The 27,995-nt window shown below is 41.6% G+C and overlaps 1 protein-coding gene across 1 annotated transcript; it reads right to left on the reverse strand.

Annotated features, from left to right (window-relative positions):
• Positions 1 to 441: 441 nt before the first annotated feature.
• Positions 442 to 27,156, reverse strand: smc3 (structural maintenance of chromosomes 3). The gene is made up of 30 exons (XM_038979135.1): positions 26,964 to 27,156; positions 26,229 to 26,304; positions 26,020 to 26,058; positions 25,827 to 25,894; positions 25,651 to 25,722; positions 25,465 to 25,544; positions 25,272 to 25,350; positions 24,565 to 24,682; positions 24,029 to 24,204; positions 23,729 to 23,809; positions 22,951 to 23,115; positions 21,845 to 21,966; positions 21,318 to 21,531; positions 21,034 to 21,137; positions 20,127 to 20,226; positions 18,377 to 18,537; positions 17,966 to 18,107; positions 17,654 to 17,804; positions 17,206 to 17,358; positions 14,580 to 14,731; positions 13,631 to 13,789; positions 9,506 to 9,613; positions 8,844 to 8,952; positions 8,359 to 8,501; positions 7,817 to 7,921; positions 6,666 to 6,878; positions 6,057 to 6,248; positions 2,774 to 2,951; positions 1,815 to 1,921; positions 442 to 1,619 (listed from the first exon to the last, which is right to left on the reverse strand). Exons 1-30 carry the CDS (start codon positions 26,976 to 26,978, stop codon positions 1,548 to 1,550), a joined length of 3,654 nt encoding a protein of 1,217 aa, XP_038835063.1. The 5' UTR covers positions 26,979 to 27,156; the 3' UTR covers positions 442 to 1,547.
• Positions 27,157 to 27,995: the final 839 nt, after the last annotated feature.

A 27,995-nucleotide genomic window follows, 5' to 3' on the forward strand; every position in this document is an offset into this window, starting at 1 on the left:
CGGACAGAAAATAAAAAGTGTGAGGAGACGAGAGGATCACAATTAACTTCTGGGTGTCCCACATGGCAGATTGAAATTCATTCAATGGTGGCCGTTGAATGTTGAACTGGGTTTCTGGTAACTAGCCTCTTCACTGATATGATCCCCATGTCTGATATTACATCTTCCAGTATGAAACACCAGTAGGCTCATTTGGTGATATCAAGTGTCATGATCTCAAATCACTCTCTGTGCCACTCCTCTAGACATTCACTATGTATATTATAGGTCCCTCATTACACCTCGTGGTGTAACTTCATCTTATTCGTGGTCCATGTCGTTACCAGACAGATGTATGGTTCAGGTGAAGAGGTTGTGACCTAGCGCCACCCAGTGGTATAATGCTATACAGATCACATGTCACACTACAACTTACTTCACTACAAATGCACACAACTTCTCTTCAGGAAATGTCCTTATACGATTTTTATTGTTTTCTAATAGAGTAACAGGGAGAGAACAACTAGTTCAAATGCTGCAGTCAGTGAAGCACTAACTGGTTACAAGACAATGACCTACAACAGGGAATGCCAAGACGCCGTTAACAAAAAGAAAGAATTTAAAAAAAAATCTGAATGTTACAAACCATTTTTCTGGTAACGACGTTACAACAAGTTAATAATATGTCATATCTTAAACATGGAAGATTATTCTGACAAACTGGTTATTATTTCTGTCTTTCACTTTACCTCACAGTTTGAGATTCAAAGTGACCAACCAATTTATGATGAAAAATCATCAGCACAACACCAGCACAGACCAACAGTTTCAAATGAAAAAAATAACATGCATTTGAATCTGAAAAGTTCTAAATTTTCCATTACATACAATGAGGTCAAAGGCTGCGCCAGCACTGAAATTCAACCCTCATCTCAAACATCAACATGACCACTTGAAAACGTTGTTAAAAATAAAATAAAAACAGTCCAGAAAAAAACAAAATGAACTTGTATTTTCCCTCCTCGGCCGCTAAGACGATGATGTCGTCATAACGATGTCATAGAGGAGGGAACAGTGGTGGAGCTGAGCGCTAGATGATGGATGTCGTCATAACGATGTCATAGAGGAGGAAACAGTGGTGGAGCTGAGCGCTAGATGATGGATGTCGTCATAACGATGTCATAGAGGAGGAAACAGTGGTGGAGCTGAGCGCTAGATGATGGATGTCGTCATAACGATGTCATAGAGGAGGAAACAGTGGTGGAGCTGAGCGCTAGATGATGGATGTCGTCATAACGATGTCATAGAGGAGGGAACAGTGGTGGAGCTACTGAGCGCTAGATGATGGATGTCGTCATAACGATGTCATAGAGGAGGGAACAGTGGTGGAGCTACTGAGCGCTAGACGATGGACCTGGGAGTTCTGACGCTAGAATGAGAATAGATTCCAATAATGGCTGACCATAGAGTTCTGGTTGAGTTCTGTCGGAGTGGAGAGGACTGAAGGCTCAGAGTTAGGCAGTGCACTACGGAGGTGGATGAGGAAGATGATGAAGAGTTGTTTATTCTTAACCATGGGTAGTGTCGTCCTCCACAAAGTCTTTCGCCTGCTCTGCAGAGATCACGTCAATGTGACTCACCTGGAAACACACACAGTGAGTCACCAATGCCTGTGTCTGAGTTCCACTGAGACAACCATCTTATGAAACATACTTTTCACATCTCTGAAAGCCAGAGGTTATTAAACTAGTCTAAAACTAGCCAGTGAGTGAGTAACCAGTACACACGCATTCATACCGATGTGGACCAACGTATAAACTTTTAAGGAACTTCACCTTGTTTCTGAACTTGACTCCGTAGAACTTGTCGGCTGACTCCAGAAGCTCAGGTCTGAACGTAGTGGTGATAAACTGGGCATGGCCCGCCAGCTCTACAATCATATCTGGAACACACATTACACACTGGTAAGGATAAGAGATTTATAGATATGTTAAAATGCTTACATTTCTTCATGCATGTTGAAGGATTGTGGTTGCCTGACGACTCAAACTGAATTCTTCCACTGCTCTATATACTTCAGTCTGAGACTGCCATCATTTAAGCCGTTTGTGGTGACGTCAAAATGATGGGTGCTGTACAAAACAAAGTCAACAGCGATTGGATCATTTCTAACCAATCAAGAGTATCAAAGCCAATGAAGAATTTTCAAATTGCTGCTTTGCCCATGTGTGTTCAGGCTCTGGCCCAACCCATCAGTTTCTGGGACCAATCAGAATGTGTTTGTGTTCTAGAAATCGTTGGGGAGGTACTCAGATCCAAACTCATTGTGAAGAAGAAACTAACGTCCATGGGCATAGCGTTTGGCCGGAGCAAGGAGTTCGGGCAGCCAGGCAAGGGTTGTGGATGACCGAACATTGAAAATCAAAACAGAAAGGCTAGCTGTAAATTCAACAGACTTATTAAAGTCAGAAAATGTATTTTACAGATACATTTGTCATTCAGCAGACGCTCCAGAGCGACTAACAGGAGCAATTAGGGTTAAGTGCCTTGCTCCAGGTCACATCGACCGATTTGTCTCGGGGATTTGAAACAGTGACCTTTCAGTTACTGGCCCAACGCTCTTAACTGCTAAGCTACCTGCCACCCATTGAAAATCAAGACAGAAAGGCTAGCTGTAAATTCAACACACTTATTCCATCTCTTCTTATCCAAGGAAGGCAGTCTGAGTGGTTGTGTTGTATAAAATATGCTATAAAAATATAATATATTTATTTGATACGAATGGTGTTATTACCCGAGACAGCCTTTCTGTGCTGTGCGTCCAGGGCCTGATCGATCTCATCAAACAGGTAGAAAGGAGCGGGGTCACACTTCTGGATGGCGAAGATGAGGGCCAGGGCCACCAGGGACTTCTGACCTCCAGAGAGCTGCTGCATCTCCCTCATCTCCCCCTGCTTCCCCGTGAACGACACCTGGACGGGGCAAGACCAGAGAAACAAATGTGGAATATTATTGAAAAGGATATACACATACAGTGCCTTCAAAAAGAAATTCACACCCCTTGACTTTTCCCACATTTTGTTGTGTTACTGCCTGAATTTAAAATGGAATCAATTGAGATGTTGTATCACTGGCCTACACACAATACACCATAATGCCAAAGTGGAATTATGTTTTAAAAATGTATAGAAAATGAAAAGCTGAAATGTCTTGAGTCAGTAAGTATTCAACCCCTTTGTTATGGCAAACCTAAACATGTTAAGGACTAAACATTTGCTTAACAAGTAAGTTGCATGGACTCACTATGTGTGCAATAATAGTGTTTAACATAAATGACTACCTCATCTCTGTACCCAACACATACAATTATCTGTAAGGTCCCTCAGTCGAGCAGTGAAATGCAAACACAGATTCAACCACAAATACCTCGCAAAGGGCACCCATTGGCAGATGGGTAAAAATGTATCCCTTTGAGCTTGGCTAAGTTATTAATGACACTTTGGATGGTGTATCAATACACCCAGTCACTACAAAGATACAGGCGTCCTTCCTAACTCAGTTGTCAGAGAGGAAGGAAACCATGAGGCCAATGGTGACTTTAAAACAGTTACAGAGTTTAATGGCTGTGGTAGGAGAAAACTGAGGATGGATCAACAACATTGTAGTTACTCCATAATACTAACCTTATTGACAGAGTGAAAACAAGCATGTAAGAAAAAAAAGAAAAAAAACATGCATCCTGTTTGCAATAAGGCACCAAAGTAAAACTGTAAAAAATGTGGCAAAGAAATGAACTTTGTCCTGAATACAAAGCTTTATGTTTGGGGCAAATCCAACAACACAACACTGAGTACAACTCTTCATATTTTCAAGCATAGTGGTGGCTGCATCATGTAATGGGTATGCTTGTCGTCGGCAAGGACTAGGGAGTTTAGGATAAAAAGAAATGGAATGGAGCTAGAGGAAAACCTGGTTCAGTCTGCTTTCCAAAAGACAGAGACAAATTAACCTTTCAGCAGGACAATAATCTAAAAACACAATCTTAGAGGAAAACCTGGTCCAGTCTGCTTTCCAAACGACAGAGACAAATTAACCTTTCAGCAGGACAATAATCTAAAAATACAAGGCCAAATATACACTGGAGTTGCTTACCAAGACTAATACAGTTTTACTTAAATTGGCTTGAAAATCTATTGCAAAACTTGAAAATGGCTGTCTAGCAATGACCAACAACAGTTGACAGAGCTTGAAGAATCTTTAAAAGAATAATGGGCAAATATTATACAATCCAGGTGTGCAAATCTCTTAAGAGACTTACCCAGAAACACTCACAGCTGTAATCACTGCCAAAGATGATTGTAACATGTATTGACTCAGGGGTGTGAATACTTATGTAAATTAGATATTTCTGTATAAAATGTTCTATAAAGTAGTTTTTAAAAATCTGAAAACATGTTTACACTGTCCTTATGGGGCATTGTGTGTAGATGGGTGATATGTATTTAAATGTTTATCTATTTTGAATTCAGGACGTAACACAACAAAATGTGGGTATGAATACTTTCTACATACACATTGACATATCGAATTCGATGACTTTTTAACAAATTTCCATGACCAACAATTGGTGTCGTCTCTATGTACGTATAAAAAAAAATCTGCCTAATGTGGTATCGACACTGGGAGACTGCTCTCTGATCCCATATAACATCTCCTGTCGTGGTGCAAGGCACTTAGGCAACTGTATAAAACACATGTGGTCAACCCTCAGTCTGGAGAGCTACAGGATGTGCAGCCCCAACATCAGAGACAGTTTATCAAGGTCCGGTTGAGGAGCTCATTTCTAAAATGTGGTTTGTTAGAGGGGGACTGGAATAAAAGCCTGCACACCCATTAGCTCTCCTTGAGTATGGTTGACCACCCTTGATGTATAACATTGCGACATTATAAGCAAATACGTTTTTTAATGCCTTTTAAAATAATTTGCTCATTCAATATATCAAAAGATCAATTGGCTATGGTAGGCTACAAATCTTTTTATTCAGCTGAAGCAATCCCACAAATCTTTTTCAGGAAATGTACTTTTTCGAGATTAGTCATTTTATTTTAGAAGTGGTTATTTTGCAGGCAGACTAGCATCTATTGAGTTGCAATGTCCCAAACAGTGAATGTTCAAATCAACTGAAAGTATCTACAAAACAAGTTGAAGGCACATAATCCAAAAGAAACGGCAAATTAAATATTTTTCCTAAAATAACTGTTTACGATTCACAAATTATTATTTTGATTCACTGCGATTGAACAGAATCGCAACTAATACAAAGGCAAAGTGAATCGTAAGTGTTGTCAAAAACTTTTAAATTAATCATATGAATCATTCAAAAAAGTCAATAAACTTTGTATGGCCTTATTCGCCTGTGTCGGTGGAACGTTTTTTTGAGTCATGCCGAAAACATTAACACATGCTAATAACAGCTAAACAGTTAACTAGAGGGTACAAGATATGTTTTGAATTGGCTACCTAGTTATTAGTCCGTTCTCTATCATATTTTATAGGCTAGGCCTACCTGGTGCTGCAATGTCCGACTGTCTCTCTCCTTGAGCAATGGCCCACTTGACTAGTCTCGCATACATGAAGGTGATGCCACCGCGGTATATGGTGATGCGCGCAAACACAGACGATGCTCAACTACACTTAGAAATTTCAACTTGTGTATTCTACCTTCCAACATTAGGTTAAGACCCCAACTGAGTTCTTAAAAAAAAAAAAAATGGTAAAGGGTTGCCCATCCCTGTTCTACATGAACCTGGAAATACGACAGAACCGTACCTTTTTTCAACATTAGGAAGAAAAGGTGACATGAGCAACAGCAAACTAGGATAATGTGATAGAGTCAATAATGAAACTAATCATTTCTTGTCCATGCATGGGTTTTGATTACTTTGTGTAAAATTGGGAGAAAGAAATATCTTAAAAAAGCTATATGACATTTTCACTATCACAAATCTCTCTCGTGGTTCTTGGGTTCACTCTCAAACACACACACCGGTCCACCCACCCGCACAAACACTCTTACCCTGATGCCGACTCCGGTGAACTGGTCTACAGAGGGCACACTGCTCTGAGAGCCTGAGCCCTTCTCGCTGTCGGTGCCCCCCTCCCCCTCGTCCTGGGACTGACCCCCCTCCGTGTCACCCTTTTTCATCACCAGGGTGGCCTTGCCCCCTGGAACCAGCTTCTGGAACACCTCACTGAAGTTCTTAGACACCTGAGGAGAGGAAAGATGGAATTTGTCATGATATGGTTAGTCACTTTGGAACAGAGATTATTACTGTAAAATGAAAAGAGCTTGTAAGTAAAAACGACTATTATCAATCCAGCAATGTGAATGTGCTTGATTGAACTCATGCTGACAGAACTCAACAACAACGATGTCCTTCATTTGGGGTCTTGACTTTCATATGGTTAAAATCATGAACATTTCTGTTGAAGGATAATGACTTATTCGGGGTGTTGAAGTCTCTGATTGAGACCTTGCTCAGAGGTACAGGTGTATGTGCAGAAGGCATCACAGTCTATCTGTTAGAGACCTTTTTGAGACTCGATTGAGGTTTTGATTCAAGGGTTGAAGCGTACCGGTCACCTAATGAAGGGGTTGGGTACTTGCCCAGTGAGGACAACGTACCTGTTTGAATGTGAGCTGGATGGCCTCGTACTTCCTGAGCTCCAGCACGTTCATGAGCTCCATGATGGACTTGTGTCCTCGCTCTAGCTCGTCCTGGCGCTTGATCAGCTTCTCCTTCTGCTCAGAGAAGTTGACAAACTGGTCCAGGGCCTTCTTGTTCACGTGGCTGTACTTCTTCAGCTCTGTGTTGCACTGCTCTAGCTTACGGAACAGCTAGAGGGAGGGGGAAGAAGAGAGATAGAGTTAGGGTAACATTAAAAATGTCTTGTTCACGTGGCCGTACTTCTTCAGCTTACAGAACAACTTCTGGGGAGGAACATTTGGATGAAGAGGCGAGGTAACGCGTTACTACGCATGCTGTATTGTAGACATACACGTTTCAAGTGAAAAGCTCGATGGCAAAGTGCCAACGATGATATTTCTAATCATCATCACTTGAGTATGAAGAGGAGTTGAAATAACCATAATCCCAACTCTGACACGTATTCCTTCAAAACACTCAAAACTATTAATAATCTTCAGTTTCTATGTCAAGTCAAGAGACCTATCAAAGAGAGAGGCTGTATAAGAGGTAGACTACCATCCTTTGGCTTCATCCACTTCTAGAATCCACTATCTGACCTGGCCGGCTAATCAAGACTCAATGTCTTGGGGAGAAAGATTAAGGAAGCTAACCTTCATCCTCACGAAGTATGGGATATTTCTAGTCTTGTCAAGGAGACACACACTTATGAGAGATGAGCCAGCAGCCCACTCGACACACACCGAGGTGCCCAGGGACGTCTGGCGGCGGGAGCCGGCTAACTAGGTGTCTGAGTCACAGTGAGGTGGCTGCTGCTGCTTTCATAAGTGTGAGAGTGGGTGGGCGGTGTCTCAGTCGTGTGTATGTGACCAGGCCCTGGCCCCTCGGTCGAGGCTTGAGGAGGCTCTCTGAGATTATTGTCGTCGTGACTGTTTGGCTTTGGCTGCTAATCAAAGTCCTGAAAGTTAAAAACAGGACAGGGAGCCCAGAGAGAGAGAGAGTGTGTGTTTACCTATAGAGTGTGTGTTCAGAGTATGTGTGCAGGTTTATCCCTAGGGAGTGTGTGTGTGTACTCCTAGAGAGAGAGAGAGTGTGTGTGTGTGTTTATCCCGAGAGAGAAAGAATTCACCTGTTTGAGTGTGAGGGTCTGGTACTTCTCGAAGGCCTCCTGTGGTAAGGACCCCAGCTCCCTGATCTTCTTCATGCACTCCTCTTTCTTCTTCAGCAGCATGCCCTGTAGTAGGAGTAGTAACAGTACTTTATTACCACACAGCATCAGCAATGATCAGAGACGCAAGGAGCAATAACAGGTGTTACCTGTCAGGTATTTTAAACTATTCTAATATCTGCTTATCAAATGTTTCTCATGTCTCCTACTGTCCTCTTTCAATGTAAATTGGCAAGTCTTATGTCTTATGTATTTTTAGTCATGTGTATGGACCGCAGGAAGATTAGCGGTTGTCATGGCGTCAGTCAATGGGCATCCTAATCAGGTACAGTAAGTATCCTTGGTTTGTGCGAGCCAGAACGGCTCATAGGAGCAGGAGCCCACCTCCTGTTTCTGTACACCGACGGGGCAGGATGCTAGTCTATCGCAGGGCCTTACCCCCAATCTATCCAAAATAATGGAAACACTGAACTCTAATATAGCTGGAGATTCAAAAGGCGGACCTGTCGGTTGGTCATCTTCTCCAACTCCTTGGTGTCATGGTTGATGGCGTCGTTCTGTTCCTTCTCTACGTTCTTCCAGCGGTCCATGCTCTTGGCGTGGTCCTTGACCTCAATCTCCGCCTTATCAATCAACACGTCCAGGTCTGGGGGATGAACAGGGACAGTTACCATTTTATTATTTATTTTTTAATTATATATAAAAAAAAAAAATTGGCACTTTGAAGATGTAACAATTGTACTTGAGTTGTACCTCTATTGATATTGAGGATTGTGTGTAGGTTTTCATCAATTCAGGTCAAATAACGTACTACTGTTCAAGAGAGACCAACACAATACTTCCTGTGAGCTCCCTTCTTTCTATTGCCTGTGTATGTGTGTGTGTGTGTGTGTGTGTGTGTGTGTGTGTGTGTGTGTGTGTGTGTGTGTGTGTGTGTGTGTGTGTGTGTGTGTGTGTGTGTGTGTGTGTGTGTGCGTGCGAGATCTACCCTCTGAGCGTGCCAGTGTATCTTTGATGCGTTTGTTGATTCCCTCCAGCTCTGAGGAGGTGGCTGTGAGCATGGTGCCTCCCTCAGTCTCTCTCAGCTCATTCAACTCCTACAGGATCACAAGGAGAAAATAAGTTAGTTAGTAACAAACACATTCACAAGCACTTCCCTGTCTCTCTCAGCTCATACATCGCCTACAGCAGTGGTATTCAAAGTCGGGAACAAAAAATAAAGAGTACAGATTATTGTATGGGACAACATACAAATGTTTTTGAGAAAGATATTTAGGAAAAAAAAAAAATTATTGAGTAATTATTTAATGGTTTCTTTTCATTTTGATAACAGATTAAAATGTAATGAATTGAAGGATATTAGTTGATGTAAAAATGTTAATGTTGCAATTTTAAGGTTGTGTCAATATTTGGGGTGGGGTCAAGAGACATTGTGAAATAAATTCTGACAGAAATAATGTTAAAGATTAAATAAATAAATAAAAATGTCGATATTGTGATATTCTAGAATACTAACTGTTCTAGGTTCCCATCTAGACATTCTGGAACCGGACCGGTTCTAGTTTCTGTTTGGAAAATTCTGGAACCGTACCTCTACTGTGGAACCGGACCTGTTCTAGGTTGAGGTTTGAACATTGTGTAACACCATACCTGTTCTACTTGGTCTAGGCGTTTCCGTAGGTTCTCGTTGAGGTACGTCTCCACCCTGGTCATGATCCCCTCCAGCTTGATCCTCTCATTCAGCAGCTGCCTGTTGTCCTACACACAAAGATAACATGATGAATTACTCCTTTCATACAACAATACATCACACACAAACACAACAATCATGTTTGTTGTTCTACATTCATGTCCTCATCTTTCATAACAAAATACAGAACACATTTCAGAGAGACTCCCTCTGTTCGTAATAGAATAGATGAGAGAAAAAGAGCGTACCCCCCCTCACTCACACCCCAAACAAAGGAGCCTTCATAAGAAAGAAAAATGAATTGAGGAAAAAAAATTATGAAAAGAACTGCAGGCGGGGAGAGAAAGAGAGAGGAGACTGAGGGTCACAGCCCGTCTACCTACTCCTGTACAGAACATGAGTCTATTTCTATGATCGGGGACGATTGCATAACGTTAGCAGATAGAACGGCTGAGGTGGCTACTGAGGTGGTCATTGTGAGCAGCTGGTAGTGTGTCTGTGTGGTTGGCTGTGAATGCAGTGCCCACACCACCGCAGCTAGCTAGCGCTCAACTCATCGAGGCCACTTAAAAATCGACTGCGAGTCTGAGGGTGTTTGTGTGTTTTTTTTTTATCAAAAAGGCAAAGACAAAGCTGTTAACAATCCATGTATGATATAACAACGGAAGGAACAAGACAGTGAAATGATCATAAGCCAAAATGTTCTTCTATCATCAGGGACAGGGTGATAAATTAGAATCAAGTGAACTTTCGGTATTCATTCACTCAACTGTATTCTTGATAATATCCACAAACTTTCTCAACCAGGTATTACATCATTCGGGGGAGAAGATACATACCCCGTATAGGCCTCATTACAAGAAGATACATACCCCGTACAGGCCTAATTACAAGAAGATACATACCCCGTACAGGCCTAATTACAAGAAGATAAATGTGCTAAATTACTTTCTATGTTCTGAACTGGCATGTAGAGCTCTGGTGGAACTCATCAATATCTTGCCAAGAAACAACATTTGATTTAGATGTGTGGTATGAAACATTGTGATATTATATATTCTGAAATAGGAAAGAAAGAATGCGAATAAAGAAGTCCAGGAAAGTTTACAAGCCGAACAAGTCTTATTGGAATGATAAGCTAAAGGATCTATGGTCAGTAATTCGCAAGGCTGAGTACTTATTTTTTACAGTGTAAAGATAGGAACACAAGAGAACATTTTAGGAAGGAATTTAAGAAAAATCAGCATGTGTTTGATAAAAGACTGCACCTATTTAAACGGAGATATAAGAGAGGGCAGTTATTACACCTTGAGGGGATACAGGCAATACATCCTCAACAGTTTGAGCCAAGTAAACAAGTTGTTACCAAAACGACATAAGAAAATTCCAATGGAAGTCAGGGAAGAGCGGGGGGGGGGGGCTGAACTCTGATATTACACAGGTTCTTAAGGAGTGGGAGAAGGGGTTTGCTAGTCTGTTCTCAGGTATCGAAAATGTAGCATATTTTGAGGAATCATTTTATAAAGACATATGTTCCCTGAGAACTAAAATGGAAAATAAAATGTCAGAACCCTCATATATATGTAACCCGTACTTAAATGAGGAGCTGTCTGCAAAAGTTAAGAAAGTGATTGACGCTGAAAAAAATGTGAAAGTGTTTGGCCTAATGAAGTTTAAAAATACCATAAATTGACGGTAGGCCGTCATTGTAAAAAATAATTTGTTTTTAACTGACTTGCCTAGTTAAATAAAGGTTAAAAAAAAATATATATTATAATAATTAATTGAAGTCCTATATAATTTGCGCCAAATTTGTTTTTGGGTACAGTATACTGTCATACAAGTCTATAGTGAATCCCATCCCCAAATCTTCCAAAAAATTACCCGAGAGTGCCACTGAACTATAGAGGCATAAGTTTATTAAGTACGGTTTATAAATTATATTCATCCATCCTCAACAATAGGCTATTGACCTTTTTGGAGGATAAAAACATTCTTGTGGAAGAACAAAATGGTTTTCTAAGTCCACAGCCTGTATAGTTCATATCTTCTCGGTCTGTACAATAATCAGAAATAGATTACACGAAGAGAAGCCTACTATTGCATGTTTCATTGATTTCCAGAAAGCTTTTGATTTTGTATTGCCTAGTTAAATAAAAGGTTAGATTAAATACAATTAAAAAATGGATTTTGTAAATAGGGATCTTTTAGCCTATAGTTTGTTAAAGACAGAGGTTGATGGGAAATGTTATGGTACAGATTGGTTTCCCACACCCTCGGGTGTAAAACAAGGAGACGCCTTATCACCGACTTTGTTTGCTCTGTTTACAAATTATTTGGCAAAATAATTTAAAACAGTTAAATATTAGAGTAAGATATGATGAAATGCTAAGTATCCTTTTATATGCTGATGATATTACTGTGATGGCAGAAACCGACCAAGACCTGCAGAACATGTTATTATGTGCAGTCAATTGGAGTAAAAGATGGAGACTCATGATCAACCAGACAAAAACACAGATAATACCTGGTTTTCTAAAGTGAGAAGTGTTTTTCAGTTTTGGTGAAGACATTCTTGAGTTTACTAGCAATTATAAATATTTGGGTATTTTTATTGATGAACATATTACCTTTCTATACAGAACATCTGCCCTGGCCGACTCAGCAAGTAGAACTCTTGGGGTAGTTATAGGAAAAACAAACCACTGAACGATATTGGTTACGCTACGTATTCCAAACTGTGTCAGACAGTGTCCTGTTCTGGACTATTCAGCAGGAGTGTGGGTTGCTAAGAGGCATTTTAAAAACTAACATGTCCATAACAGAGCAGTATGTTACTTATTAGGTATCCACAAGTTTTCATCTATACTTGCAATAACTGTGGACATGGGCTGGGAACCCTGTGAGTTGAGACTTTGGAATAGAATGTTGGATATGCCAACTGCCAGAATAGCTAGTCAAGTTTTTTAATGGGATCTACCCATGGGGGGAGCCTGGGCAACTGAAATGTCCGACCTTTTTCAACAGTTGGACTGTGAACATCTGTACGAAAACCAAATTAAGGGAGACATAGATACGATTAAAAAACAACTGTTGATGCAATTTGAAAAAAAAAATGGGTGGAGATGAATCATAAACCCAAATTGAGAACCTTTTGTTTGATTAAGGGTGAATTCGTGTGAGAGAGATATATTATGTATAACCTACCTAAAAGCAAGAGTTCACTATGTGCACAGGTAAGATCAGCGATATTGCCTCTGCGTATTGAAACAGGTCGGTATTGTGGTGAAATGGAAGAGGAAACACTATGTAACTACTATGACCTTGAAGAAATGGAGAATTAAACTAATTTTATCCTCTATTGCCCATTCTACCACGATATACGCATGGTCTTATTCCAGAAAGCACACCAGATATACCCTGGCATTAAGTGGCTGAGCGATGAGGAGAAATAAAAAAAAATTGGTCCATTGTGTATTTCCATTTGCTGAAAATTTAGATAAAGACTGGAGTAAAAGAAAAAGGACTACCTATAATTAAATTGTAAAAATATTTACCTTCTATGTGGTAAATTGTACGTGTGTATATAGATTGTGTATAGTCTTGTCTCCCATACGAATCTTCGCTTTGTGCCAGACTGGATTTAAATGCCTTCTGTTTAATTTTTTTGTATTTATTTATCTGTATGTATGATTGATTGATCTCTTTTCACTCTTTATGCGATGCGCAATGCACAGAACACCAGAAGAAGAATGATCATTGAAATACCACAGTGAATTATTGTAATGTTTGTTTATGTGTCAATTAATCCATAAGGAATGGTTTGCCAATTAGCGATTTGACACAAAAATAAAAATGTAATTCATTCATTCTAGATATAATCTGCGCCCCATTTAAACGTGTTCCCCGTCTCTAGCTGTAATGTTTACATGTTGGAGCGGTCTGATTTCAACATCAAGGTCTTAACAGCAGGTAAAACCATCCAGCTATCCAGCCATTCAAACACCACATACAACCATACATCCACACACAGAGCCCCGTTTAAACTTGTTCCCCCTGTAGTCTTTCATTAGCTGTCTCCTTACCTGCTGCAGCTGTCTGATCTCGTCGTTGAGGTCATCCACACGTCTCTGGTCCTCCAGACTGAGCTGAGAGAGCAGGTCTGTCCCCAGCTCAGCCTTCAGAGACTCCCTGGTGGACTCCATGGCATGGAGACTGGCCTCTAGAGACTGCAGTGAACGTTGCTGTGAGGAGAGAACGGAGGAGAGATAGTTAAGAGAGGAAGAGTTACAGGGTAGACTCCATGGAATGGAGACTGGCCTCTAGAGACTGCAGTGAACGTTGCTGTGAGGAGAGAACAGAGGAGAGATAGTTAAGAGAGGAAGAGTTACAGGGTAGACTCCATGGAATGGAGACTGGCCTCTAGAGACTGGAGAGAGCGTTGCTGTGAGGAGAGAACGGAGGAGAGATAGTTAAGAGAGGAAGAGTTACAGGGTAGACTCCATGGAATGGAGACTGGCCTCTAGAGACTGGAGAGAGCGTTGCTGTGAGGAGAGATTGAATGGGTTGAAATTACTTGAATCAATGCCCAAAAGATGACATTTGGTTTGCAAGCAGCAGGCACAGTTTATGCTAGTACAGTGCAGCAATGTGTTCATGTGTTCAACTGGTGGACTACATGTTCAAGATAATTCAAGAAGTCTAGACGGAAGAAGACAGCAACAATCATAAAGTTAGCTATATAACTGTAGGCTACCTTAGGCATGAATGTCTTCTCAGACTGCTGCATTTTCTCAAATGTAAAAAGGCGGGGTGCTTGCCATGGTAGCATGATAATGACGTTTGTAGGGTATAAAAATACACCCTTCTTATCATCCTCCTGAATGTTACGGTACTTTTCTGAATCTCAAAACAATCGGACATTTTTTGGATCGAGGTCTGATTCAGTCAACTACGGCTACATTTTATTCATGATTCCCTTGAATAGGGCCCGATAGAAACCAAGAGACACATTGAAGTCCAACTCAACCTCACCTTCGGCATGAAAGTCTTCTCGGACTGCTGCCTCTTCTCCTTGAGCATCTTCATCTCAGACAGGATGGAGTCTCTGGAGGCCTTGAACTTCCTCTGCTGGGTCTCAATCTGCTGCATCTGGTTCATCAGCTGGTCGATCTCATTGTTGATACGTGATGCAGGGTTAAGGAACATACTTTATAAACAAATAGGACCTATATAACCTATAGATCTCATTGTTGATACATACAGGAGAGGGTTAAGGAACATACTTCATACATGATGGATATCATTGTTCAATTGGTTGGTTTGTTTTTGGGATTTATAACACACTTTGGAGAGGCTCAAAGCATATAACATTGTATTGGTTAAACTCAAATCATCCAAAACTAGAGCTTTCGTTTTCCATACAATTGAAGTGGCCATCAGCAATTTAAACAACAAAAAATTGGACTCCCTGCCCGTTTTGGTTAAAAGCTGAGGGACAGGGCTGGAGAAATGTAACCGCTCTCAAATTCATAGAAGGACTGACCGTCCATGATATCAAAATTATAGTTTTAACCATGTTTTGAGTCTATATAGTTTACATTTACTTTGTTTACAAACATTGGCGTAAAACAAGCGTATATATTTTGGGGTATGATGGGGTATGACAGCTGAACTAAGCTCATCAGGCATTTCTAAATTTGATTCTTCAAGAATCAAATGGGTCCATATCATAATTAAGTCTAAAAATGATGTAGCAACTACAGATTGTTTTATTTTAAATCAGTCTTTAAAGGGGCAGACAGGCATCTCCCTAATGGCAAGCTTAGCTAAGGGCCAGAGGTGGTGTAGATAAAAAAATATATATATTTTTTTTTAAACATGCTTTTAAAATCATTGATTGAACCTGACTCATTGCTGGGGGCTTACAGGAGTGATGCCATGTCAACAATCAACTCAAGCATGCACACGCACTGGTGCTGCCTGCTACCAGTGACTCACAGAGACAGAGGTCTGAGGGCAATGCTCCTGCTTTCCCTCTTTCTCTCACACTCTAGCTAATCCTCTTTGGCTCTCCATCACACACACTCATATTATACATGTAATCCTCCAACATCCACCTACACACACCTCCCCCCTCCTGCTGGGTTCAAGACATAACCTGGCTGCATGAAATCCCCTCCAACCAGCCAATCACACACAACCTCCTGAGAACCGGGGAGAGGAAAACATGACACACTCCATTACCTGCTTAATCCCCATGTTTTACAACTAAATGACATGAAACACCACACACACTATCCCATCCATTTCAATACGAAACCTGCTCATCTCTTACACATGAAGTCTCCTCCAACTTAGCGCAAGAGAGACGACAACACACCATCACCTACTGAGCCCCTGTATTTAGGACTAAAATGGCATATTAGTATCTCTGGTGTCTGACTCAGGTCCACTGTAGGGTAGGGAGTTGAGTTAGTGTACGTCAAGCTAGACTGAGACAGGACCATGGTAAATGGGTCAAATCACAAATCCATACATGCCTGTATTCCTGACTAATCAGAAACAAAAACAGTGCCTATAAAATCCCGATGCGGAAAACACGGACAGAATCATGGAATCCAGATATTAAAACGGAATTCAACAATAAATAAAAACGCACTGAACTTAGTAGGGAATCAACTAAATGTATTGAATATTAATTTGCCCAAGTTTTCCATAATAAATTAACAGAATGCATCAGTTATTCGTATTTCCTAAAACTGCGCGTCTACCACCTTGTGTAGCCGTTAGCAATGATGCTAATGAAAAGTCTTCTGTTAGATGGAAAGGCTTTCCCAAAAACCTTTTCATTTAAATGTTAACTACAAAGTAGCCTATGCTTACCTGGCAGAATGATATGGTTATTTGCATCAGTATGTGTTTTGCAATCTCTACCATCACATGCACTACAAAAACACAAATTAACTCTACCTACATGTACATACTACCCCAACTAACCGGCACCCCCCTGTATATATTTTTTTACTTCTTAAAGTGTTGTTGGCCCCGTGTGGCTCAGTTGGTAGAGCATGGCGCTTGCAACGCCAGGGTTGTGGGTTCGTTTCCCACGGGGGGACAGTACAAAAAAGTATGAATGTATGTACTTGTAAGTCGCTCTGGATAAGAGCGTCTGCTAAATGACTTAAATGTAAATGTAAATGTTGTTGGTTAGGGGCTCGTAAGTAAGCATTTCACTGTAAGGTCTACACCTGCTGTATTCAGCGCATGTGACTAATAACATTTGATTTGATTTAAACAACAGCCAAGTGCTTGGTGTGCACTAGAATGAAAAGGGTAACTACACCCAAAAATACACATTTCCAATTAAGTTGTTTTTCCCTTTTTTGTGTGTGTGTGTGTGTGTGTGTGTGTGTGTGTGTGTGTGTGTGTGTGTGTGATTTTGAGAACGAAAACCTGAAGAAACAGGGGGAAACAGAAACCTGGAAAAACAAAATGGAGAAAACGGAATTTGGAGAAAAACAAAACGGAAATCAGACAAAAACAATCTAATTTTATAGGGCCCTACAAAAAAAACAGTTTGGGTGTTTAATTTCTAGGACTAGGGGAAGATCTGTGTGAATGAATGAACCAACAAAGTAACAATGGAGTTAAAAGATATGTTCGATGTTCCTGCGGAGGTTCTCGTTGAGTTTGGCCTCCAGTTCTCCCAGCTCCTCCTCAGCCTTCCTCATGTCCTTCTGCAGCTCCAGACGTGACTTCCTGGTGTCATAGTAACCCCCTGTCAGCGCCCCGCGGTGGGACACCTGGTCACCTGAGAGACACAGTAACAAAACAATTACAAAAAATATATAAAAATAACTAATTAAATTACAATTAAAATAACTAAACTGTCCCACACCACACTAACTGGTATGGTACTGTGCTGGTCACCTCCCCAGCAGAAAAACACCCGTGATCTTAACTCACAAACACAACAACAAAAACCAAAACACTTCAATATCTACACCAAGAAACCTCTAGTTACTTGAACATAGACTGTAAAAGGCAGACAAGAATTGGTGTCATTTACATTAATTGTCATCTTGATCACGTAAGTCGATACCTACCCTCCAGAGTTATACAGTCCATGGTGAATGCCCTGGCCAGCTGGGTGGACACCTCCATGCTACGACAGATCAGGGTCTTTCCAAACACGTGCTTGAAGGCCTTGTCAAACTGCTGGCTGTAGCGCAGCTTGCTGATCATGGGGATGGCATCCTAAAGGAGAGCGAGAGGAAATATAGGTCAGTTTAACGCTCTTTGACGACCCTAAGTCATAGCAGGCCTGGGTCAAATACATAGTACAGTATTTGAGGTATGTTTGATTTTTTTGCTTGGTTACACTTTTAGGACGATTCCATTCAAGAATATTCCCTTACGTTGGTCTCAGGGTAGGCGGTGTCCCTGACGTCCAGCTTGCTGAGGGGCAGGAAGGTGACCTCTCCAGGCAGGTTCATCTTGTTGAACTCCGTCAGGATCTTGGTGCTCACCTCGTCTGTCTCCACTATGTGGTAGAACAACCTAGTCGGAAGGGGGACATGAAGGAGTATGAGCCGACAAGTTTGAGTAACAGTTACTTTTAAATTGAGGAAACAAGCTTCTCTCTGGCTTTCTCAATGGTCTTTCCACGATTCACCGTGTCCCCTCTCCCCATCTCCTTCTCAAAACACACCGGAGGTCAGAGAGGAAGAAACTCAGATCTTCTCCTCGAATGTGTTCTCCAATCCAGGAGAAAAGAAACGACATAAGGAATACAAAAAAATACTATTGAAAAAGAGCCCGTCACTCACCTGGTTCCCGCGGTGACCTCCACACAGGTGTAGAAGGCGGGCTCACACTCAAAGTTGTTCATGACGATGCCATGGTAACCGTTGATGACGTGCTGGTTGATCCCCTTTCTGCGGAAATGCTCCAGCACCTTGTTGATGCTGTCAATACCGTTCAGAATGGCCTAGTGGGGACAAAAACAGCTAGATTTACCTTAACATTTCAACACTTTTTAAATGCTTATTTATCTGTGGCGTCATATAAGTGTCTTCCTTAGGGATGGGCATTTAAAAAGATTTCAAATAATATCCAGAATTTTTTTCAGATATTTGGACAGTCAAAATAGATGCGTTTTAAAGAAAGCACTTGTTTTGATCCCCACGTCCTTGTCTACAACTCAATTCATATTAAAACAGCCTACCTGTTGGTTGCTCATTGTAGCCTAATCCTCATCATTTAGCCAATTTAATTCCGTAATTCTAAATCCATTTAGCATGGATTAGAAATGTCCCACTTCACTTGCTACACATGGAGCCTTTGATGGTAGTGAAGCTTTGATTGACCCACAATAAGGCACATGCGTGTAAAGTGTGTAGGCTACCGGCACCTCTTTTATTTGTTTGTTATGGGGCCCAGTCATAAAAACGGCCAAACTGTTGTTTTATTAAAACGTCATGGTCTATCTTTGTATGTACTCTCGGAAGTCGTTGAAAACTAACGTCCGTTTGGATATTTATAATAATAATGCCCATCTCTAGTCTACGTAGGTGAAAATAGTGATTTTCCACATTCTGTAGTCCAAAAGATAAGTACTCTCTCTGTGACGTCCCGGGTATAAGTCAGCTTCGACCGGACCACTCAAGCTAAGTAAAGACGGCAATCACCAAGGTAACCATCTGGAATTTTGATAGAACGTCATTTTGAGGAGATTTGATTGAAGAAAGGACTGATTAGAGTGTAACTGAAAAAGTAATAAGCAGCTGAGTCAGACATACACTGTAGATCTCTAGGAGAGTGGGGAGAAAGGGGTGGGCTGATTCTTTGTTAGACTCTCTTTACCTCTACGCAATTTCTTTCCCTAATAATTGGTTGAGTCACAAAATCACTACCTCTCTCTCTTTCCCCAATAATGGAGTCACAAAGTGAGTCTTCAGTGTTCAGGTGGGATTGCTTTCATCAGTGACTCATTGTTGCTAAAGCCGAGCCACCGACCATCGGTTGAGTAGGTAGTGTGACGGCGTGTGTGTGCAGCCTTTATTTCATGGTGTGGACTTAGTAATTCATCTGTAACACCAGGCCCATGACACGACCGGTAGTAAACAGGAAATGTGTGGAAATGTGTGTCCGTGTGAAGGTGTGTGTATTCTTTCTCCTTGGCCGTGGGGCAGGGAGTATATAAATGGATGGGTGTGTGTAAAGGTGTGACCTTTGTAATCTATGATTGCCTCAGAAGATTTACCACATGGCTAGTATGATTACATGTAAAGAGGAAGATGTGTGTCCTTTCTAATCTGGCATTGATTCATAGATAAATGGAACTTCCACACACGGTTTAGCATAAGGCTAGTAGGATGATATGGATTACATAGACATTCATGTAGAGGTGAAAGTGGGTCTTCTATAATTAATATGACTCATAGGTCAATCTAACACCATAGGGGGGAGGAGGTTATTTTGACCTTGCCGGTGGCAGTATGATGATATGCATGATATGACGATGCATGCTAAGGTGCGAGTGTGTGTGTGTTTCGTTGGGTAGGAAGTCACACTGACCTTGCCGGTGGCTGCTCTAAGGAGCTGTTGTTTCTTCTCCAGCTCCTCTCGTTTGGCTGCCAGGGCCTGCTGCTCAGCGTTCTCCTCCCGCCACAGATAGCTGGTGGAGGCGCACAGACAAGCACACTGCTAGTTTAATGCATTAACTTGTCATTCAGTCCAAAAGACATTGTACCAAATTATGCAGCCAGGGCAAATATTGTAGATGCTAATTTTGTTGAATCATTTCCAGGAAAATGCCTTAATTTTTAGAGCAGCTCTATTGTAAACTTTAATGGCCCATATGTCATATTCTATTCATCGTCTCTGTTCTTCTCCCTCCTCACACAACTCAGTATCTCAAGGCCCTTCTCTACAGCACACAGTGCAAAGCTCCAGGCAGCATCCAACATCCATCTCACAGTGTTATAAATACCTCTCCATTGTTAAGGAGAGGAGAGGGGAAAGGCATGCTGACATTCACAGCAGAGCAGACCATAGTCTGGTAAGGAAATAAAGGTTGCCAGGCGGAAGATGAATGTAAGTCTTAAGGGGGAACAACCATCCAACCTTTAACACAGTGGAAGTCGAGTCATGGCTAATAGGCCTTCGTCTTGCATTCCAGACAAAGTAAATACATATTTTCTAAGTAGATGTATATTTAAAGTGCAAACCATGACTCAATGAGAAAAGAGTAAAAAATAAAAGAGCAAAGAAAGTTACGATTTATAAGTTAGAATCAATATATAAAAGCGCAAATGATGACTCAACGAACATTGACCAAAAAGCAGTAAAGAAGAAAGAAAAGCGAGAAGACGAAGTAAAGATTTACATGTTCAAATCAATATCTTTGCCTAGCAGTGCAATGACTCAACCCAAGAAACAAGATGGAGCAAACAAATGATTAAGATATGGATCGTGATCTTACTTTCTCTCGCTCTGCAGCTCGTCCTTCTTATTCTTGACTTCGTAGTATTTCTTGTCCAGCTCTTCCACCCTGGTCTTCACCTCATTCAGGTCTTGGTCCAGTTTCTACAGGGGAAAACAGACCAGTCAGATAGAAACTTGATCCCAAGAATTATAGAACAGAGTGAAATCTAGAACAGAATCGAACATTCTATTTAAACAAAATCATTCTTATAAGGCATTATAATCAACCATAATAGTTCCAATTGAACTATAGCATAATGAGTCATGAGTTAGGCTCCATACACTATACTGTTCCAGGTTCTTCTCCTTGTTGGTCTCAGTGTCCTCCAGGTCTTTATGGATGGCAGCAATCTGCCTCTTCTTGTCGTTGATGGCCTGGTCCAGGGACTTGAGTTCCTTCTTGATCCACTTGTCCCTCTCCTCTTTAGAAGTAAACTGGCTGCCACGGCCCTGCTTGGCGTACAGGTCTGTTCTCTCCTGGGTGGCCTGGGCCAGTCTGGGGAATGACAGGAGGTGTTAAAAGGTACATAGGGAAGTTCAGAAAAAAATTCGGAAGGGGGGGCTTATTCCTTATTTAGTGGCCTACTAATAAGGTGCCATGTTGGACACACTCCAGTCTTTCACCAATGAGGATTACGAGAGAACCAACTTCATTCACTTTCTAGTGGCTCAACATCAGGTGTAACTAACATTACATGGGGGGTGGGGGAATGAGTAAATATCCTTTCACTAATACATTAAAAAGTTGTTGCCTATTAAACGATTAATTCATTGTTGAGCCTTGAGCAGTGTAGGGTTTTCCTACAGACCTGGCGATGCCCCTCTCCTCCCTCTCCTTCACAGTGTTGAACTTGGGCTCAGTCTCCTGCAGCTCCTTCTGCTTCTCCTCTATCTTCTCTAGCAGCTTCTGCCGCTCCTTCAGCAGACGTTTCTGGAGGAGGAATTCATTATTATTAAATAGAAACAAATGGTGACAACGGGTTACACTCAGAGGCATTTGAGGATACTCATATGTGTGTGGGGTCATCACTGAAATAAGTTCAAACGCCAGCAGATAATCTTTTCTCTACACACGTGATTACTCTAGATATGTCAACCATAAGGGAAAGGGGATACCTAGTCAGTTGCACAAAAATGCATTCAACTGAAATGCGTCTTCTGCATTTAACCCAACCCCTCTGAAGAAGAGAGGTGCCGGGAGCTGCCTTCATCGATGTCGTCGCCGCCCGGGGAGCTTCCTAAAGTCTGCTTTGATCCATATCACTCAGATAGGATCATGTGACTCACAGCAGTCAGAAAGGCAGATGACGCAGGTACACCCACCCGCTTTCTCCCTACTTCCCTCTTCCTGCCCCCCTCCATCCATCCCAACAAAACAAAGCTAACAAGAAAGCTGTTGCAACATTCTCCCGGCCAGGTGGGCCTAATCCAACCTCGCTGAGATGCTGCTGTCTAATCTGCAACACACACAGGGATTGGGGCCAGATCTCTTCCCTTGGGCCACTGCCCAGAATGAAGGGATGCAGAGAGAGAGAAAGAGAGGTTAAGACTAGCAGTAGGGGGAGAGGGATGGAGGTGTGTGGTGAATCAGTGACGCAGATGGAGGCTTCTGTCCTTACCCTCTGAGAAAAGAAGGGGGAGGGAGGGATGGAGAAGAGGTAGGGGGTGTTGGAGGTGTGGGGGGGATTATCACTGACGCAGATGGAGAGGCTCCTGTTTGAGGATGGAGAGGTAGGTACGTAGTAGGTAAGGATGGCGGGTCTCACACACACACCTAAACCCACACACAGTGACGCAGATGAGGAGGTTTCTGACCGCCCCGTTTCTTCGGTTCACTGTTGCCAACTACACACACACACCACTCTCTATCTCAGACACGCACACACTCATCCCCCCATCCACTGTGCTCCCCTACCTTCTGTTCGCTGTTGCCGGCCAGCTCCTCCTGCAGGTCTTTGGATTTGAGCTCCAGCTTGGTCCTCTGTTTAATCTGCTCCTGTCTCTCTGAGCTCAGCTGCTCCTTCTCCTCCTTCATGGCACTGATCTTAGACTTCTTCTCACGCACCACACGCTCCGTCTCCTACAGTGGGAGGAAGAGGAGAGGAGGCAATGAGAGTAATAACACGTAGACTAGATGGACACTGACTGTAGAGGAAATAGAAAAAAAGCTGGTCAGGTTAGCATACACAAGAGCCTAACCTAAGCCTAAGATACAAACCTTTTTTTGTTTTACCCCCTTTTTCTCTTAAATTTCGTGATATCCAATTGCGATCCAATTACAATCTTGTCTCGTCGCTGCAACTCCCCAACGAGCTCGGGAGAGGCGAAGGTCAACTCATGCGCCCCCTTGAAACATGACCAGCCAAACCGCGCTTCTTAACACCAGCCCGCTTAACCCGGAAGCCAGTTGCACCAATGTGTCGGAGGAAACACCATTCAACTGATGACCAAAATCAGCCTGCAGGCGCCCGCCACAAGGAGTCGCTAGAGCGCGATGAGCCCCCCCCCCCGGCCAAACCCTCCCCTAACCCAACCCCCCCCCTAGTCCTTTTCAGCACAGTTACAGGAACTGTGGTGGATGGATGCGTAACCAGGACAACTCAGTACAGCTTGGCTCAGTAGTGTGAAAAGCTGATCAGATCCATTTACACTCCAAGCCATTCTGTGCAAATAATGTATGCAGAATCACTTACCTCTACTTTGTCTCTGGCATCCTGCTGGGCATCTCTCAGATGTCTGGACTTGTCTCCACAGGTCTCTCTCTTAGAGGACAACTGAAAGAGGAAACAGAATTTAAAGAATAGTTAACTATGCAATCAAAAAAATCAAATGCCATTTAAAAAAGGAAGAATTTGAAAGGCCAGACCACAAAAGCAAACCCTTACCAACTGAAAGTTACTTTTTGATAGACATCCTGTGCCCAATTTGATAGATATATATTTCTCGACCCAAACTCCATAAACACATTTTGTTGATTTTTTTATTCTTATTACCTCATCCAGCTTGGCGCGTGTCTCGTTGAGCTCCTGGTTATAGATAGTGTACTCCAGAGCCCTCCTCATCTTGTCCCACTTCTGGTACTGAGCCAGCTCCTCCTTCTCATCCTCCAGGGTCTGGAGACGCTCTTCAATGTACTTTAGCAGCTCATTGATCTTCTCTCTCTTACCCTCTGGGGGAAACACAAAAACAGTGCACCAGTATGTTATTTAGGTCTACAGTTATATCTACAGCTGTGGTGGCCCAACCAAGGGCCATTTGTAATAGGAAAGGGAGATGCTTATTCTGGGAACTAAATTATATAGCTTTTCCTTGGAAAATTATTTGGAAATTGAAAGAGTAGCATTTATTTTGAAAGTCTACCGTTTTTTTCCGTAAATAACTGCACGCTTTGAATTTGTTTAAATCAAAGCCCATCTTAGGTAGTGAGTCAGAATATCTCTGCTTAGATCTGGTGACTGAATGCATGTGAACAGAGTCTTAGATGGTGTCACCGTAGACATATAGAGAGACGTTGGTTCTTCTACTGTACCCGTTTCCTTCATGAGGGAGATGGACTCCTCCTTGCGCTCGTCGTACACCCTGGTTCCTGCCACCTCACGCAGCAGCTTCAGACGCTGGGAATCAGGGGCTGTAGCCATCTGGTTAATCTGGATACATGATAAAGAGAAGAAACACACATGAACGATACCCATGTATAACTTACGTATAAAGTGATCTGGATACAGGATAAAGAGAGGAAACATATGAAAGGTATCCTATGTATAGTTATATGGTTGAACTGAATACATGTTGAATCAAATTTGATTTGTCACATGCGCCGAATACAACAGGCCTTACAGTGAAATGCTTACTTACAAGGCCTTAACCAACAATGAGGTTAAGAAAAAAACCTACAAAAAATAAGAAATAAAAGTAACAAATAATTAAAGAGCAGCAGTAAAATAACAATAGCGAGGCTATATACAGGGGGTACCGGTACAGGAATCAATGTGCGAGGTAACCAGTTAGTCGAGGTAATAAGTACATGTAGGTAGAGTTAATAACAGAGTAGCAGCAGCATAAAGATGAGGGGGCGCAAATAGTCTGGGTAGCCATTTGAGAGATGAAACATATTAAAGGTATCCTTTGTATAATTTATGTAGAAAGTTATATGGTTGTTCTAGACACAGATTACTGACAAGAAAAAACATGTTATCTAAGATATCACTGTATGAGACGTTCATAGTGCCGTCTTACCTTCCCCTGCTTGACGATGTAGTAGGGGTTACTACGGGAGAAACCAGCACTCTCCAAGAGGTTCATCACGTCATTTTTACTGGAACAAAATCAACATACATGACTGCTGATTACATGATGATTACATATTCAAACAGAGGCAAGTTTCGACCTTTGCTCAGTCACAACAGACGTGTAGTCAACAGACACTTACGTCACCATCTTCTTGTCTAAGAAGTATTGGTCCTTCTTGGCGCCGATGACACGGCGGAGGGACACCTCCTCTTTGTCGATCTGGAGGGAGAGTGAATTTATTGACAAACGAACGGAGAGATATCAAACTAAACATGACTGACTAAATAGTCAAAAAGGTGACAATCATGTTTGGTGAGAATCTTACCGGCAACCTGTTGTCAGAATTGTCAAATATAATCTCCACAAAAGCTGAGATGACACGAGGACCAGTTCCCTCCTGCAGTGACAGGGAATAACATTGTTATAACAGTGTTATGGGGTTAACAACAGACTGAGGATTATATAATATCCATTACTGTTAGTATAACTTCCACTACTTACATGGAGCAAGGCCAGGCGCTGTTCGGGGCGAAGATGGCTGAACTCATCGCTGAGCACAAACTGAATGGCTGAAAGAAAAACAAACATTTGTTTTTGTTATATACAGCAAATAAATGCATCACCATGTTTTATATTCTTCTAATTTCATATGGTAGAAAACATCAGAAGAGGACAGGGGAGAGCGCACACGTACCGTAGAAAAAGTTACTTTTTCCAGATCCATTTCTTCCCACTGTGAGAAAACAACATACAGGGGGGGAAATGTCAATCAATCAATCAATCAATCAATCAATGGATGGACAGGCAGCAGCCCATTGTTTCCTCTACCTACATCGTGAGGTGTTGTTGATGACTAAAGACAGCTAGAGGTTTTGGGAGAGAGTAAACTTTGCAGAATCTCACCGATGACATTGGACTTTGGACTGAAAGGATCCACCACAGTCTGGTCCCTGTAACTTCGGAACCCCTGGATGATGACCTGAGAGGATAAGAAGGGAAGTGCAACTGCTATCACAAATCTGAAATGATCCAAGCTTGCTAGTTACAGCACCATTGCATTGAATAAACGATTCAGACATCCATTAATAGTTTATTTTCACAGGATGTTGAAATTAGCTGCCAACAATTGCTAGCCAGCTAGCTTGTTAGCTATGTCAATAGGCAAACTAATGGTATGCAAGCTGGATGGGGCAGTATCTTCCGAGCTAGCTTAGCTAATAACAAACAACGTTATCTTAATAGCTAGCTAATGTGACTACTTTATGGATGGCTTGTCTTGATAGCTAACTGGCAAGATAGTTAGCTGCCCTAACTAGTTACGTTAGCTGGATTGAAGAAAGTTACCACATATTGCTAGCTACTATAACGTTAGCTAGCGACTAGCATCACTACTACTAGTACCTGAGCTAACTAGCCTACTGACAGACATGGTCCAGAATTGTTTGCAATCCGGCACATGACAATTTTTGTAGATTACTTTTCTAAGTGCAGTATTGTAGACTATATCCAGCTAGCTAGCTACATGTAAATATTTATTTATTTACAGTACTTCTTAGCTAAAGCTAGCTATCTGGCTAGGCCGCAAGCATCATTTTCAGAGAGCGGGTCGACGACATGGAGCTCGCGCCGCTAGTTTACCTGTTTGATGTACATGGTCGCCTAATCAGGAACTTTCCTCAGAAAGCGAAACAAACAACTTAAATAAATATCCCTTCTCCTTCAATAAAGGGAAGGTGGGCCTTTAAAGTGATTATTGTGAATATTTGTTCAAAATGCATGTATCCAAGTTTGTTGAAATATCCTGGCGAAAGAGAAACAACAAGGAAAATGGCGTCACGAGCGGGATGAAATGGAACAGTCAATAATGAGAAAAGAGGGGGAGCATAGATATTTAGATGAATGAATATTAGATACAATCGAAATATAAAATGTTACTAGTTTACCCGTTAAAATATCGATCTACAAAGGATATGTATAAATGTGAACTTGATTCATACAAGTACATACAACATATTTATTATTAGTATTCTGTTTTATCACATCCCCATTATTTGTACTTGGTATGGTCCTCATGTGTGCGATTGTTGGGCGCCAAAGAGCTGACTGAGAAAGTATATTTTGGTACAGTATTTAAAACTGAAATACTGTATTTTGAAAAACTGTATTTTTTTCGCCTAACGAAGGACTGAGGGAGGGATATTTAAACACGAGAGAGAAGAAACAGGCCACCCATTCTTATAATCGTTTCCTAAATGTGACACTGAATGATGTTCTATGATTTCCACTCAGAGTATATATATTTTTTTATGTAATTTTTTTTTTTTTACCTTAATTTAACTAGGCAAGTCTAAGCATGCATGGTCAATAATGCTTCTTTCTGTATCATTAATAAACTCAAAATTGCTACAATGTAGTAATCATAGACTACATTTGTGGGAGTGTCCATGCATGCATTCAAAGTCAGTGGCCAGTGGAGTGTTCTAGTTTGGATCTCTCTGTTTTTAGTTCGCTGCAGGTGTCACTGTTGCCTAATGTTAATCTCTTGGCCTAGCCTACCACTGTATGGTTATGTATCCATTATCCTAATTATGCATATGTGTCAGAAGAGGCTGGTATGAGGAGGTATAGGAGGATGGGCTCATTTTAATGGCTGGAATGGAATCAAAGGAA

This window comes from Salvelinus namaycush, chromosome 39 (genome assembly GCF_016432855.1).
Source record: "Salvelinus namaycush isolate Seneca chromosome 39, SaNama_1.0, whole genome shotgun sequence".
Classification (NCBI taxonomy): domain Eukaryota; kingdom Metazoa; phylum Chordata; class Actinopteri; order Salmoniformes; family Salmonidae; genus Salvelinus; species Salvelinus namaycush.

Excerpts from the sequence above, each read along its gene's own strand:
- smc3 (XM_038979135.1), bottom strand. Across the intron at positions 6,249-6,665 it reads TCCAGCTCACATTCAAACAG|GTGTCTAAGAACTTCAGTGA; the intron begins GTACGTTGTCCT and ends TCCTCTCCTCAG. Across the intron at positions 2,952-6,056 it reads TCACCGGAGTCGGCATCAGG|GTGTCGTTCACGGGGAAGCA; the intron begins GTAAGAGTGTTT and ends TGCCCCGTCCAG.